The sequence below is a fragment of the Protomyctophum parallelum genome (assembly GCF_964188405.1).
Source record: "Protomyctophum parallelum genome assembly, chromosome: 6".
Classification (NCBI taxonomy): Eukaryota; Metazoa; Chordata; class Actinopteri; order Myctophiformes; family Myctophidae; genus Protomyctophum; species Protomyctophum parallelum.
This window is the reverse complement of record NC_139701.1, coordinates 8,595,832-8,611,247: the sequence shown is the minus strand read 5'-3', so window position 1 is coordinate 8,611,247 and position 15,416 is coordinate 8,595,832. Positions and strand designations below refer to the sequence as shown.

Here is a 15,416-nt window from a genome sequence, read left to right as displayed (position 1 = left end):
CAGAATGCCACTCTGTTCCCCCCCTCACTTACGTCACACGAGTGTGATTTTTAGTTTTACCGCAGTCACATTCATTTCCCATGTCAAGTACAAATGATATGAAGGGGTGTCAGAGTGCTTGTGAACAGATTTTCTTGGACAGAACTGAAAAGCTCTTTTAAGTGATTGCCAATTCTGATCTCATCTACTATTGGGGAAAAAATACACAATGCTGACCTCCTTGGCCAGAATCACTTCTTATTATTATTCAATATTCAACCAATATCAACGAATCAATACCATACCAGTTTAGAGCTTTTCAGTGCACCGATAATGTTATTCCACTTCTGTTAGTATGCAAGACTATAGCTGGACGCACACACGCACGCACGCACGCACAAGACATGAGCATATTAGAAGTTATTTGTCCCCATTGTGTTTTACGTTTTACATCTTTATTTGTGTTTTAAGTAACATCATCTCTAAGATGTAGATTCTGTGTGCTAAAACAATGTTTTTCCATTCACATCCAGGTAGGAACACAGCTCACAGCTTCATCAGCAGTTGATAGTCACAGAGAAGTCTGTGTTGAAAAGATCAATAACAGAATTAGAAGATGTGCTCATACAACATGCATTTTTAGCCTCTAAGGATAGTGATATCAGTCCGTCCTTCCTCCACTTTGGTCCCACATTAAGATATGATTATACAGTATATGATCTTCATTTTGCAAAAGGAGAACGTAACATTCAGAAGGTGATTAACTGCTCATGGAAACATACTGTAAGCTGACATGTAACAATGACATTTTGTTTATTGCACCCACTTCAAATAGCAGCATCAGCATACAAAAACAAATACAACAGCATTATGCAATACAAATTTCTTTTAGGTTGGTCATAAGTCATGTCACAAGTCATCAAAATCTGTTGTCAAATATAAGAACATCCATCTAAAGTAAGATATACTGTACTACTAATGATATACTGTAACTGTATGCCATCTTTTAGCAATTGTGCATGCATTACTTTCAGGGTGCATACTTAGTGTAGACTAGTCATTGGTTAGACATATGGTTGGTGAGGGGTGCATTAAAACGACCGGATTAAGGTTGGTGAGGGGTGCGTTAAAACGACCGGATTAAGGTTGGTGAGGGGTGCGTTAAAACGACCGGATTAAGGTTGGTGAGGGGTGCGTTAAAACGACCGGATTAAGGTTGGTGAGGGGTGCGTTAAGGGTTGGGAGAGGGTTAAGGTTCTTTCACTACTTACATCTAGCTCACCTGTATGTTGACAACTAACTCATAGTACTGTGAATCAAATTCTTCCATTTGAATCCGTAGCTGTCGTGCAGTCGTGCTTTCAGGGTTCTCAGGGGAGGGAGAAGGACTGGCTGTGTTTGTGTCTGCCTGTGAGTTGGCCTCATTCTGGCAGGAGAATTAAGGAATAAAATCAAATTAGTTAACATTATTTAAAATAATGAATAAAAAAGTGAAGTGAGGGGCGCACTTATTCATGATTCTTAAACATCATCTCATGAACAACTGAATTTATGGGATTGGTTAGCGTTAGCCGATTTGCTCGTCTACACATTTGACCTAATTTCTCCTTTCATTGTCAATGGCAAATATTGAGACGTGTGGGGACAAAAACTGTGTATAGGAAATCACACTGTGTGAAGGGGCACTCTTATCATCATACATCATCATACATCAACTCTTCATGTTGCTGGCTATCATTGAAAGTGAAGGGTAGACTGTATTGCTACGTTCACACATGGCAGATGCAAAGATCACAGGTTTTGTAGCTTTTGCAGCAGCTACAAACATCGGATGCAACTTTGCATCTTCATGTCGCTGGCTTCCATTGACAATGAATGGCAGACTGTATCTTTGCATCTTTCCTTAATTTATATTTTTTGTCCCACGATTTTGTAACCCATTTTTCACCCCTGTGTCAATCATCCTGTGATGTGATCCTGGGCTCTACACACCCTCCGCCAACCTAGGGAGAGCAACGGACTTAACTCATGCTTCCTTCATGCTTGAGTGTCCAAGTTGCTCCTTTACACCTGACAGGGGGGAGTTTCCCTGGTTGGACGTAGCGCGTGGAAGGAACACGTTATTCCAACCAGTTCCTTTCCCCTCCATCAGGCGTCCCGGCTGGCCAGGGGGAGGCAGTTTAGAGACCAGGATTACTGCATGTTTTTGTGAGGGTACCTACCCTAGGGGACACGGGGAGAACATGCAAACTCCACACAGAAAGGCCCTTTCGCCAACCCCCGCCTCGGGTTTGGGCACTGATGACGCAGAGGAGGAAACACGCCGCCAGCACCCACAGCGCCCCGAGCGGGAATCGAACCCAAGACCTTCTAGCTGTGAGGCGACAGCACTACCAACTGTGCCACCGTGCCCCTTTGCATCTTTCCATGTGAACGCAGCATGGCTTTGCATCTGCCCGTGTGAACGCAGCAAAGATTGTGCCTTGAAATAAGGAACAGTCCCTTATTTGAAAACAAAAAGGCATGTCCTTTATTGAACTGACCACTTTTCCCCTTCTTTTGGGGTTATCAATATTAGTAACACCAATTTGAACAATTAGGCGTCATATGACTAGATGCCTCTGCGGGCTCCATATATGGAGCTAGATCAACCTGGTCCATTACTTTTTATTAGAAGTATTTGGACCAGTATTTGGAATATTTAGCTCTGGTGTTCATGTGGGTGTATGTATAAACCTCTGGGCACAGCCATTACTGAGATGTACCGTTAAGCACAGCTTCTGCTTTACACCTCAGCACTGATTAGCTACACCTGGCCTACATGACACTGCTCCATGGATTAGTCAGGGGCAGCAGGGCTGTGTACAGGCGCTGTGGTTGTACTGGGGTGGGGAGGACGGACCCTTGTGTTTCAACCCCCCAAAATAATCACATTTGAACTGGGGAACCCCTACTTTTTTTGTATGCATTACATTTTGTTTGATTCGGGTTTGAGTGAGAACATAATGTTGTAAGCCAACAACCGTCTGGGGACCCCCAGTTTGGGAACCACTGCCTTAAAAGCAGTAGCCTGGTGAACTTTTGGAATGGTTTTCAAGGGGGAGGGGTTTACCAGGCTATTAAAGCAGTGGTTCAATCAGCTTTCTGTCCCTCTTGTCTGACCGGACGCAGTGCAGTGTTGATGTTGGCCTTTCTCACCTGACACCACCTTTTTCTGTGGATTTGCAGCCCCCTGTATGTCGTCACCTTCTCCCACCCACAGTGGCATGTCCTCAGTCTCTTCCTCTTGGCATCCATAGTGAAAGATAGTGGGTGTGTTTTCACCGCTCTCTTTAGGTGAGGCTCTCACCTGCCCTGTGAGTGGAACACCTGCTGCAGCCAATTCACCATCAGGCTAAAACAACTGAGGAGAACTGCAAGGAAATGGGACAGCCTCTTTCGTTGGTGTTTTGCCCAGTTGGGTGTGGATATATGCCTATCCCTAACCCCACTACATTCACATGAACTACTGCATGCCTAAACCCAACCTCAAAACCATGCCAACCTGGGCAAATCACCTGATATAAATGTTATTGCGCAAGGGAGAGGCTGCACATAAAGGGATATTTCACTTTCTAACATGTTTGAGGCCATTTATAATGAACTCAGGCTTTTGTGAGCCCCCCCCCCCTCCCTCCCTCCCCCCCCAGACAACCCTTCCAATACAAACCCATTGTAACTTCAAACTCCATTTTAATCATGATAGATTCAATGAAAACACCGGTCCTTTGTTTGTGGTGTACTGATAAGTGTACAATACAAAAATTCAATAAAATAAATGAAAAAAGTTATATTAAAAAAAACATGGCCCTCCTTGTGTTAAAATTAAATAAATATTCCACCACATGTCATGTTTTGCACTTCCAGAGGAGAGGCCAGCGTGATCCTTTCAGAGGAGACACTGCACGAGGGTAGAAAAGGCAGTATGGTTTTTTCAGCTTTATTATAAGAATATCATACAAAAACAATAGGCTCATCACACAATGAATACACCTGATTCACTCTTCTAAATGCCAACCAGCTACCACCACCATACATCATCATACTCTATCGCTCAGCCCTGAAGGCACTCCATTAGTCCATTGCTTAGTCGTATTGCTTCAGTCCAGTTGGTATAGGCTGTATAGTGTTCTGTTCTGTATTCATGCAGCTACTCGTGAACACACACATTGCTTGTGTTCAGTTGTGTCAGTGTTTGCATATACATGTAGATAATATTGGTTCAGAAGAAGGGCAAGAGGCAGGGTAGGACAGTCAGTGGTTTCCAAATCATTCCAGACCCATTGTTATATGGCTCACAACTCACAAGTAAATATCCCCTATTTTTATGTAATTGTCTCCACCAGGCCGAAGGCATGTGGGGAGAGTATGTTTTGCACTCCGTCCGTCCGTGTGTCCGTCCGTGTGTGTGTCCGTCCGTGTGTCCGTCCGTCCGTCCGTGTGTCCGTGAGCAGCTAATCTCGGCCACCGTTAACCCGGTCGATGCCAAATTTTGCACACACACTCCCTGGATGCCAACGATGAACCTCTGCCCCAAACTTTCCAGAACGGCCTGTTATAGCGCCACCAGGAGGCCGCTTTGTGCAAAACAGGTTTTTGCACAGTACACCTACAGATTTTGTCCAAACATCACGCAAATTGGTACACAGTCTCTCTAGAGCCATTCAACGAAACCGGTCTTTCAGATTTCTCACACTCCATCCTGATTGGTTAAGATTGGCTTCCAAAGTTCACAGGAGTGCTCAGTTTCAAACAAAATGCTGCAAATCATGAACACATCGCGTGATTTCCGTGAAATTGTGCACCCACATTCCCACTAGGCCCAGGACGAAATGCCACATGAACAATTTCAACTCAGACTCAAGGTGGCGCTATAACTGGCCCAAAAGTGTTTTTACCTCTAACTGCATGGATCTGTGGATCACTTTGTATGCCAACTCCCTAGAGGCCAAGGAAAAACCTTTGCCTGGAATTTTTCACATCTGCTCTTTATAGCGCCACCAGGAGGCCGACATATGTAAAACACATTTTCTATTATTACTCCTTCAGATTTTATCCAAATTTCACGCATTTCCCATCTTCCATCCTGATTGGCTAAGATTGGCTTCCAAAGCTCACACGATTCGTCCATTTCGAAAAAAGGCCACAAATCACAAACACAGTGTGCAATTTCCGTTAAATTATACACGCACATTTTCACTAGGCCGAGGACGACATGCCACAATTTTTTCCTCAAAATCAGCCTCACGGTGGCGCTATAACAGGCCAATTCCTGTTTTTAGCTATAACTGCATCGATCTGTATACAACTTATGTATGCACACATGGAAAAACATTGTACCTGCATCCCTCCAACACGAACCTCCGGCCCAAATCTTCCTCAACAGCCTGTTATAGCGCCACCAAGAGGCCACAACCTGACCTGCTCTGGTGGAGACCTGTGCCGATTGGCACTTTGTCTAGTTTAGATTTATTTTGGATAATAAAACAAAATTGGGAAAAACAAACATTGGGACTGTGCGCACGGGTGACTGTTTCATGTAATCAATTCCCAACAGATCTCCAAACCTGTTGTTTTAGGGAGGGCTGGTGTAACGGCCAAATGACCACAAATGCGTTATGTAACCTTGGGGTGGCGCTGTTGTTATATAAGCGTCAAGTTCACGTGCATGGTGAGGGAAGGATTGATCCGGAAGGGCAAACGGCTTTGACCGCAGGTATGTCAACAATTTGAAATGGTGTGGAGCGAAATGTTTGTCTGTGTCCAGTATCCAGTGTCTGTAAACTATCTAATTATGGTTTATTTCTAATATCACGCAGATCTGATGCTGTACCATGTACTCACTGAATGGAGGAATAAAATGTCAAACGCATGAAGAGCTTGCATATGTGTTATTGCTGCTGACACACACACACAGTGAAGTGAACCAACAGTACGGCATTAGCATTAACGCGTCAGCCAGGTCCAGCCACGGATCAATCCAAGAGAGATCCGTATGAGACGGAGGCTCTAATATCGTCAAAGCCAATGCACCAGTTGGACTTTTGATTGTTTGTCAACTTCGAGACGAGCCAGAGGACGAGCGAGGGGGAGCTTCTGTTGCTGTCGGAGTTGAAGAGGATTCCGCTGTTTTGTTGTTGCGCCGAGGGAACACGTCTGTCTGCAGCCGTAACGAGGGGCTACAGCGCTGATCCGAGGCTTGGCTGTGGAGCTGGAGCACTGCTTTATTACCGCAAGGCAGGCACCCACCGTAAGGAACTGAGGAAGGAAGGAGGTATGTGGCGCTACACGAAAATGGCCATTTAGATTGTGCGCGCACACGTTATTAACTTGAGTTGGGGTCTAGCGTAAATCCATGGTTGCTGAAGCAAACTGACAATTGACTTTTATTGTTGCCTGTCGACTTTACTTTGCACTCTCCCTGATTTTATTTGTTGTGCAAACTACGAACTGTCGTTGACTCACTGACTATCTATTATTTATTATGAGGAAACACAGTGTGGCGTCGGGCGTTGCCCAGGAGACGGACTTGCGCTCCGCCTCCACTGTTAGCTGTGACGTCACGGGCGGGGTTGAGAAACGAGGGTTAAAAATGACTGCAAAAGCGATTGCAGAGAAATGCGACAGGTTGCAAGCGGGAAGAAAGAGCAAATTTAATATAGCAGCTAACATGAGAAATGAATTGCAAGGTTTCATGGTCAATAATGAAAAAACTAATGTACACAATGCTCTTACAGAATTGCTACAGGTGTGTAATGAGGCAAAATACATGCACGACAGTCTGCTGGGTTTTATGCCACATGAGGAAAGGGAAAAACAAGAGACGTGGTTTAAAGCAAAAATGTTGTCAAACAATGAGTGTGTTTCTAATGCAAAACTGTGGATTGCAAATAATGAAGGTGGTAACGGTGATGCTAATGAGGTATATGATGAAACTGATGTCACAAACAAGGGTTATGCAAATGAAAATGAAAATTGTACTAATGAAGGTGTTTTAAATGAAAATGCTGGTACAACAACTGAAGGTGGTTTTTGTATAATTAACGATGGTATTGGTCCTGATGACAGTATTTCAAACATTGCAAGTAGATGCTCAAAGGGTGGTGGTCAAAGTGGCAGATCACGTACATCCTCTGCAAAGAGCGGTCAAAGCGGCAGATCAAGTACAGCCTCTGCCAAGATCATAGCAGCGGCAGATAGAGCTGCTCTTGTTGTCCGTGCAGCAACATTAAAGGAAATGCATGCTTTAGAGGAGGAGGAACAAAGGCTAAAGAGGAAAAGAGAGGAGGAGGAACAAAGAATAAAGAGAAAAAGAGAGCAACTCGACTTGGATGCGCAATTAGCGGAAAATACTGCAAGGCTAAATGTATTGCACGCAGCCTCTGACATTAAAGGCTCATCTCATGCACCTTCAAATGCTATGAATTCATATTTAAAAAGGGAAACGAGGAAAAGGGAAATGGTCAAGGCACTAAATCCTATGGCAACACTATATCAGCCTGGAAATGCTGTGCAACAAAACAAACTAACACACCAGTCAATACCAACAAACAGACCATCAAAGGAACATGGCAAGTATAACACTGTTACAACTCGTCATTCAAACCACATTCACAATGAACATCAGGAAAGCAACATTGGAGCAAAACAGCATGTACAAAATCAATCCACAACTGCTAAGGTAAATGAAGAAAGACAATCAATAAATCATGAGACCAATCAACATACAAACCTACTTACCATAATGGAGAGGCAAAATGAGATAACCGCTGCACTGGTGAATCAAAAGAAGGCAAGATCTCTGCCACCACGGGTTATCCCAACGTTTGAAGGTGACCCTCTCCAATACAGGTCATTTATTAAAGCATTTGAACAAGGAGTGGAGGAAAGGGCATCAGAAGCGGATGCTTTATATTATTTGGAACAGTTCACAAGAGGACAGCCACAGGAATTGGTGCGTAGCTGCCAGCATATGGCTCCTGAGCGGGGCTATTCGGTGGCAAAGGGTCTTTTAAAGGAACACTTTGGAAATCAGTACAAGATCGCAACTGCTTATATGCAAAGGGCCTTGGCGTGGCCAACAATAAAATCAGAGGATGCTAATGCACTCCAGGCCTACTCGTTATTCCTGCGTGGCTGCTGTAATGTCATGGAGGAGCTTCAGTACATGCTGGAGATGGACATGCCTAGCCATATGCGAGCCATAATCGTAAAGCTGCCATTTAAGATGAGAGAGCAATGGAGGACAGTGGCTCATGATATCCTGGAAAACACCCAGGAAAGGGCTCACTTTTGGGACCTTGTTATGTTTGTGGAGCGACATGTCAGTATCATTTCTGACCCTCTGTTTGGTGACATACAGGATCCCACATCTGGTATGGCTGGCGCAAAGGCTCCTACAAGGTTTATATCATATCCATCAATTGGAGTGAAGGGAAATATTGTCGCCACTACAATAACATCTACAAACTTGCCGGATGGAGGTAATGAGTTGACATTAACAGCAGGTTCAGTGAAGGTCAAGGAAGCTGTATGCATATGCTGTGCTGGCAGTCACTTACTGGAAGAGTGCAAACAGTTTAAGCAAAAGACACACGAGGAGAAAATAGAAGTACTGAGAGAAAAGGGAGCTTGCTTTGCCTGCTTACGTGTTGGCCATGTAAGCCGTTTTTGTGAATGGCGCTTGACTTGCAAAGTCTGTGGACGAACTCACCCCACGGTGCTTCACATCAATAGGGAAGCATCAGCTTCTGAACAGTTAGAGGAACCATTCAATGATCAGCCAACGTCACAGCAAACATGTGGACATACAGGGGCCGGTAAGGACCGGTGTGGGTTGTCCATTCTGCCCGTAAAGGTGAAAGCAGCTCAAGGAAATAACATTGTACAAACATATGCCTTCTTAGACCCTGGTAGCTCAGCCACATTCTGCTCTGAAGACCTAATGCAGAAGCTAAACATCACAGGCGGAAGAACCAACTTTGTGTTGAGCACCATGGGGCAAGAGGCAGTTGTTCCAGCTTATTCCTTAAATGGTTTGGAAGTAGCTGAGTTGGGCAGTAATGACTTTTATGTACTGCCAGAAGTTCTCACACAGAGGAAAATGCCAGTCACGGCTGAAAACATGGTGACACTTGAAGAACTGGATAAGTGGCCACATTTGTCTAACGTCCATATCCCACACCTAAAGGCAAATGTTGACTTGTTGATTGGAACCAATGCTCCCAGGATATTGGAACCTTGGGAGATCATCAAAGGTCACGGGAATGGCCCGTATGCTGTAAGGACAGTGCTGGGATGGGTCGTTAACGGCCCATTGACTGGAAACAGTGGGGTTGTGGAGGCAGAGCGTTCATCTGCTATGGTGAACAGGATTTCTGTGTGCAGACTAGAAGAAAGGATGACAAGTCACAACTTCAAAGAAGCACATATGGACATACAGAGAAGACACAGAGAAGACACAGGAGATGTGGAATTCAGCGGTGCTTCAGAAGGGGAGGCACTGGTGGAAATTACCTTTAAGAAAAAGGAGGTCTGTCTGCCCGACAATGTTGCGGTGGATAAGCCAGGGAACCAGGGTTTGAGGAAAAGGCTCTTAAATAATCAAAGCTTGCGTCAGGAATATGCAGCATACAGGAACAAGCTCGTACTAAAGAACAGGCAGCAGGAACACTGTAGAAGAGGATGTAGGTGTGATAACTCCACACAGAACATCAAACATCCGTGGACAAGGAGGTTGGAGGAGTTGGACTTTGGGAGTTGTAGCAGACTGTGCCTTAAAGATCCTGCATTTATTCGGAAGCCGGACGAGGATTGGCGCAAAACGCTGTTGGATGTCTCAGGGAACTCTAGTGATCACAAGGTCAGAAAGCGGGCTGAAAGTCAAAGGCTCACAGTAACATTGAGAAGGCCGTACTTTGATGCCGGATGACTGGTAGGGTTCTGGAGGTCTTTCCAGACAAACCTGTCTGGTGTGTTAACTGAAAACTCTAACTAAAAAACATCACCATTAAAGGCCAGTGGCAAAAGGTGGCTTGGTTCATGGGAGGTGATGCATTTGAAGCCATGTCATGTTTTGGCCTGTTTTGTTTGGTCTTTTGTTTGTTTTGATTCCTTTGAATTGTTATGCCTGCCTTAACAATTAGGGGCCGGTGTGTAACGGCCAAATGACCACAAATGCGTTATGTAACCTTGGGGTGGCGCTGTTGTTATATAAGCGTCAAGTTCACGTGCATGGTGAGGGAAGGATTGATCCGGAAGGGCAAACGGCTTTGACCGCAGGTATGTCAACAATTTGAAATGGTGTGGAGCGAAATGTTTGTCTGTGTCCAGTATCCAGTGTCTGTAAACTATCTAATTATGGTTTATTTCTAATATCACGCAGATCTGATGCTGTACCATGTACTCACTGAATGGAGGAATAAAATGTCAAACGCATGAAGAGCTTGCATATGTGTTATTGCTGCTGACACACACACACAGTGAAGTGAACCAACAGTACGGCATTAGCATTAACGCGTCAGCCAGGTCCAGCCACGGATCAATCCAAGAGAGATCCGTATGAGACGGAGGCTCTAATAGCTGGTTTCTATTCATTCAACCTCCTCTTGTGTGTTGGATAATGAGGTGCACCCTAGGAGACATTTATACTTCAAAGCGCAACAGTGTTGCACGCAGAGAACAGCTGATATACAAGCTCACATCGCATCGCGGATGCGACTGTTGTGAGCGTAGAGGTCTGCGTGTGCGACACCATCCCGGGACGAAGCATACATTATACTTGATGGGCTGCAGGTGCACTTGCAGCCATGCACAAACAGGCTCCATCATGAGCGCACCTCCCGTTCTTATGACAGCGACTGGAGGTGTGGTTTTGAGGACCATAATTGCTATTATTGTTCAGAAACAGAAACCAAGGATTATATAATTCAAGGGCGGGAGATCACAATACAAATCCTAATCATTCTTCCTACACACTGGGAGAAAAACAGCATCTGAAAGTTTGATGGTGCATTTTTCACATGTGAGTGCAGTTAGAACTTTTCCATTGCATCTTAGAGGCATGCTGTTGTTTATTTATCAGTGTGACGTCGTCTGTTAAGGCGTCTATAGGAACACTTTTGTTTAGCAACGTTTGGGTCACATGGACCTTCTTCAGGCATCTACATTTTTGAGTGGTGCAACCACTCCTACAACCAGCTTGCAATGTCCTCGTACCTGTTTGTGTGTGTGTCTGTCTGTGTAAGCACGAGTATGTGACTTAATAATAGCAGTAGGGGGCGCCAGAAACAGTGAGAGGGGTAGTGTCTCTAATGAGAGAGAGTGAGAGAGAGAGAGAGAGAGAGGGGGGGGGGGGGGGGGGAATTGCACCACTCAGTTCACACGTGTGTGATTTTTATTATTTCAAAAGATTACAAAATAAATAGATTAAATAGCAGATCAACAGGCTCACAACGCGTCACAGAACATTGTGAGCTCATACATCAGCTATTTTTACTAGTTTGAGTCGCAGGGACACATCAAATTTCTCTTTTGGGTCTTTAACTAAAATGTTTGGGAACCACTGGGGTAGGAAGCATGGTACAGTGTGTGTGTGTGTGTGTGTGTGTGGGGGGGGGGTGTCAATGACCCTTCTACTACTTATGAGTCATCTGCAGGATCTGAAGCAGCAAGCCCTGCACCTCCTCATCCATACGACCCTGCAGGAGAACACATGCACATTACTCACACAAGTACATGTATGTACTGTATGCATTACCATGCACGCACTCACGCACGTACAGTATACATGTGTGTGTTCATTATGCAGACACACAAACATTTTCTTACAGGTATTTATATCCTCAGCAATAATTTCCTGACAACAATGTACCTCTCCAATGCTTTTACAGTATGACATGCTATATGATATCTAAATATCTATGTATGTGGACAGACAGACACATAGCTTCATCAGTCATTTCTTGGACTGACCTGCACAGCTGCCAGTAGATGAGAGCGGTATACCGTCACCACCTGCCTGTGTTTTCGTTCCCAGTCCTGTCAAACACATGATGGGACCTGTAGTTACTGATGCATGATGGGACCTGTAGTTACTGATGCATGATGGGACCTGTAGTTACTGATGCATGATGGGACCTGTAGTTACTGATGCATGATGGAACCTGTAGTTACTGATGCATGATGGGACCTGTAGTTACTGATGCATGATGGGACCTGTAGTTACTGATGCATGATGGGACCTGTAGTTACTGATGCATGATGGGACCTGTAGTTACTGATGCATGATGGGACCTGTAGTTACCGATGCATGATGGGACCTGTAGTTCAACTAATAAAATTATTCCTGAGCACGGCGCGGCTGTGGCTCACCGCTCAAAGAGATGGGTCAAATGTGGAGTACAAATTTTGATGATGATTTTAATGGGAATTGTAGTTACTGATGTTGCAATGCAAACTGCATGGTGCATGGAAAATAAGCATTTAAATGTTGCTTTATGTATGTTATGCTGTGTCGAGGTTACAACATTTACACTTCTGAACAGAAATATACTTTTTAGACGGACGGAGTGAGTAATGACGGATTTGAAAAATGGAAGCTGCAAAAGCTGAGTTTAAAACGCAGAGGGGTAAAGTGAGTGACGTCAGAGCACAGGCACACCACAGGACTCAACAGCACTTCCGCATATTCCGCCTACATCATGGTCTATGACTTGCTCACCCGATTGTGAACAATATATAATGCAGTATATATGTTTCATCCAGAGTTAGTGTCGAAGTATCCTTGAGCTAAACTCGGAACCAGGCACGTAGCGTGGATTAAATTATTGACTGGGCAAATTAGAATCGTGAGCGCGCGCGCAGGGGGGGGGGGGGGGGGGGGTCAGCACAACTCCAGCCGAATTGCTAATGGGGGAGCATTTAAAACAAAGCCAGCTTGCTGTGGTTCGCTACTATGTATGTATGAAAATGTACTATAGGCCCAGGCCGTAGCGTAACGGTCTGGGCACCGGACTGGTAATCCAGTCGCAGTGTGCCGCGGGTTCGACTCCCGGACCCGACACGGCCTTTACTGCATGTCATCCCCCATCTCTCTCCCGTTTCCTGTCAGCCTACTGTCTGTCCCTTCAAAAATCAATAAAAGGCGTAAGCCGCAAAAAAAAAAAAAAAAAAAAAAAAAGTACTATATAAATAAAGTTTATTATTACACTAACAGCATGCACAGGGGGTGAAGGGCTGCCAACGGCCCGGGTGGCCCAGTGGACCCTACGCCGGTGCTCAGAACCAACTAATTGCTGCCAATGTGCAGCTTGTGCCTTGCATGGTTTGCTCCGCCATCAGTGTATGTATGACATGACATCTGTGTGTGCATTGGTGAATATTAATGCACAGTCTATGTAAAGTGCTTTGGATTACCATTCGTCCACATGCTCACATCTTGCTAGGACACCAGACAACACCCATGGACAACACAGCCAAAGGGCTGCCGTGTTAAGTTGTAGTATGTTCATTTCAATGAGTCGTTCGGTTGCTTTTCATGTTGGATCAATGGAACTAACAGTATCGGAAACCTTCATTTTTGAAAGAAAGAAAATAACATGACATGTTTTTTGTATCTTCACGGCCCCCTACAGTATGTAGAATGATCATATTTAGGTATTATCATTGTAAACCTGTTCTCGCTGTTGAGGCAGACTGAGGCTTTGACCTTTGTTTTTATGAAATATCTGAGACATTAGGATTTGGTTGATTTCTGAAAATCTATTTACAATTTAAGCAATAGAACATGTATTCTAATGCTAGTTTGACCCATTCTCGTACCGAAATACTGTAATAAAGAAATAAAATCACACCCGTGTGAACTACGTGGTGCAACTCTGTGTGGGGGTCCCCGGGGGCTCTCCGGAACTTCCAGACCCATAGGAACGCGCCCAGGGTGCCGGCCCGTTCTGGCGAGCCGCCCGGCGTCCGAAACGGTTGAGAAATGACAGAGTTACCGTGTGGGGGAATCAGCAAACAACACTCTCTCTCTCACAAGTAATAGCGTGGTATTCCCCCTCTCTCTCTCTCCCCCTCTCTCTCTCTCTCTCTCTCCCACCCTCTCTCTCTCTCTCCCACCCTCTCTCTCTCTCTCCCACCCTCTCTCTCTCACCCTCTCTCTCTGTCTCTCACATGAACGTATGCTCCACATTGTAATTACCGTAGCACAACAGTGCAACACTCTCTCTCTCTGTTTCTAGCTACCTGTTGGTACCCTAAATATACATACATACATACATAGGGATGGACGGACATTGCTGATCCTTGAAGTGGTTGCACCACTTAAAAAGAGACTGAAATCAAGTCGTGTCGACTGAGAACTGCGACTCAGTGCTGCCCTCACCTGGAGCTGCTGTGTCAGTACAGCCACCCTGTTCTGCAGGGCCATCTGAGGGCCAGGGTTATTGACATGCATGGGAGAGGAGGAGGACGTGGTGGAAGAGGAGATGATGCCAAGGGGAGGAGACAGAGCCCCCAGAGCCTCCTTCAGGCGAAAGATCTCCTTAGAAAGCTCTGTTATCTGCAGGGAGACAGAGGAAAGGAAGTAAGTGAGTAAATGTTATTTATAAAACACTGTACAATGGACACAATATAAATAAACAATCAAGTAAAATAAAATAAAAGTGTAATAATGCAAAAAATACAGTACAACTGGATTAAAACAAAACATAAACAAGAGGGTCAGATAACAACATGGGGAAAATGTTTACGATTTTTTTTTTTTAACCTGCTCTTAAAAATGTCGACTGACTCAGTGTTTTTGAAAGGAAAAAGGTAGGGCGTTCCATAGTGTAGGAGCAACTACTGCAAAGGCCTGGTCACCCTTTGTCTTTAGCTTGGTCCCAGGAATGTTTAGAAGGCCTTTGTCAGAGGACCTGAGAGGTCTCACATTGTCCTTAGGGGGCAGAAGATCTGTAAACCGCGTGTCGTCATCAGAACGGAGCAAATGGACATGCAAATGAATAGCAACTGCTGGAGGGTTTGAAACTAACGTTTTTTGGCATTTCTGATTAGGGTTAATTGGGATCCGGAACCGGAGGAATCAAAGGAACCGGATCCAACATTGAGGAACCGGAACCGGTTCCATCAAATTTGGGACAGGTCATGGAAGCAGTTTTATCACACTGTCAGAGCTGGCATGTGGACTTCACGTGTGATCATGTTGTACTCAGGGCGTCCTTGCAAAAGAGAGCATGCCCTCAATGGTCTCCCCTGATTAAATAAAGGTCAATAAATAAATACAAATACTTCATAAGTTCATAAGTATTTTTAAACATTGGTTATCTTTAAAATAAAAACGTTTTTTTGCATCATGACTACGAGCTGTGTGATCTCTCCTTCCTTTTTTCAAGTTCATC

General features: G+C 44.7%; 1 protein-coding gene across 1 annotated transcript in view; it reads right to left on the bottom strand.

The window, feature by feature from the left end:
* Positions 1 to 11,628: 11,628 nt before the first annotated feature.
* Positions 11,629 to 15,416, bottom strand: part of ankrd24 (ankyrin repeat domain 24) — a gene marked incomplete at its 5' end in the record, with an annotated part of 29,534 nt that continues 25,746 nt past the window's right edge. The window contains 3 exons of the mRNA XM_083768087.1: positions 11,629 to 11,717; positions 11,992 to 12,057; positions 14,402 to 14,578. Coding sequence (XP_083624213.1) covers positions 11,655 to 11,717; positions 11,992 to 12,057; positions 14,402 to 14,578 — 306 coding nt within the window. The 3' untranslated portion in view covers positions 11,629 to 11,654. The remainder of the gene's footprint in view (positions 11,718 to 11,991; positions 12,058 to 14,401; positions 14,579 to 15,416) is intronic.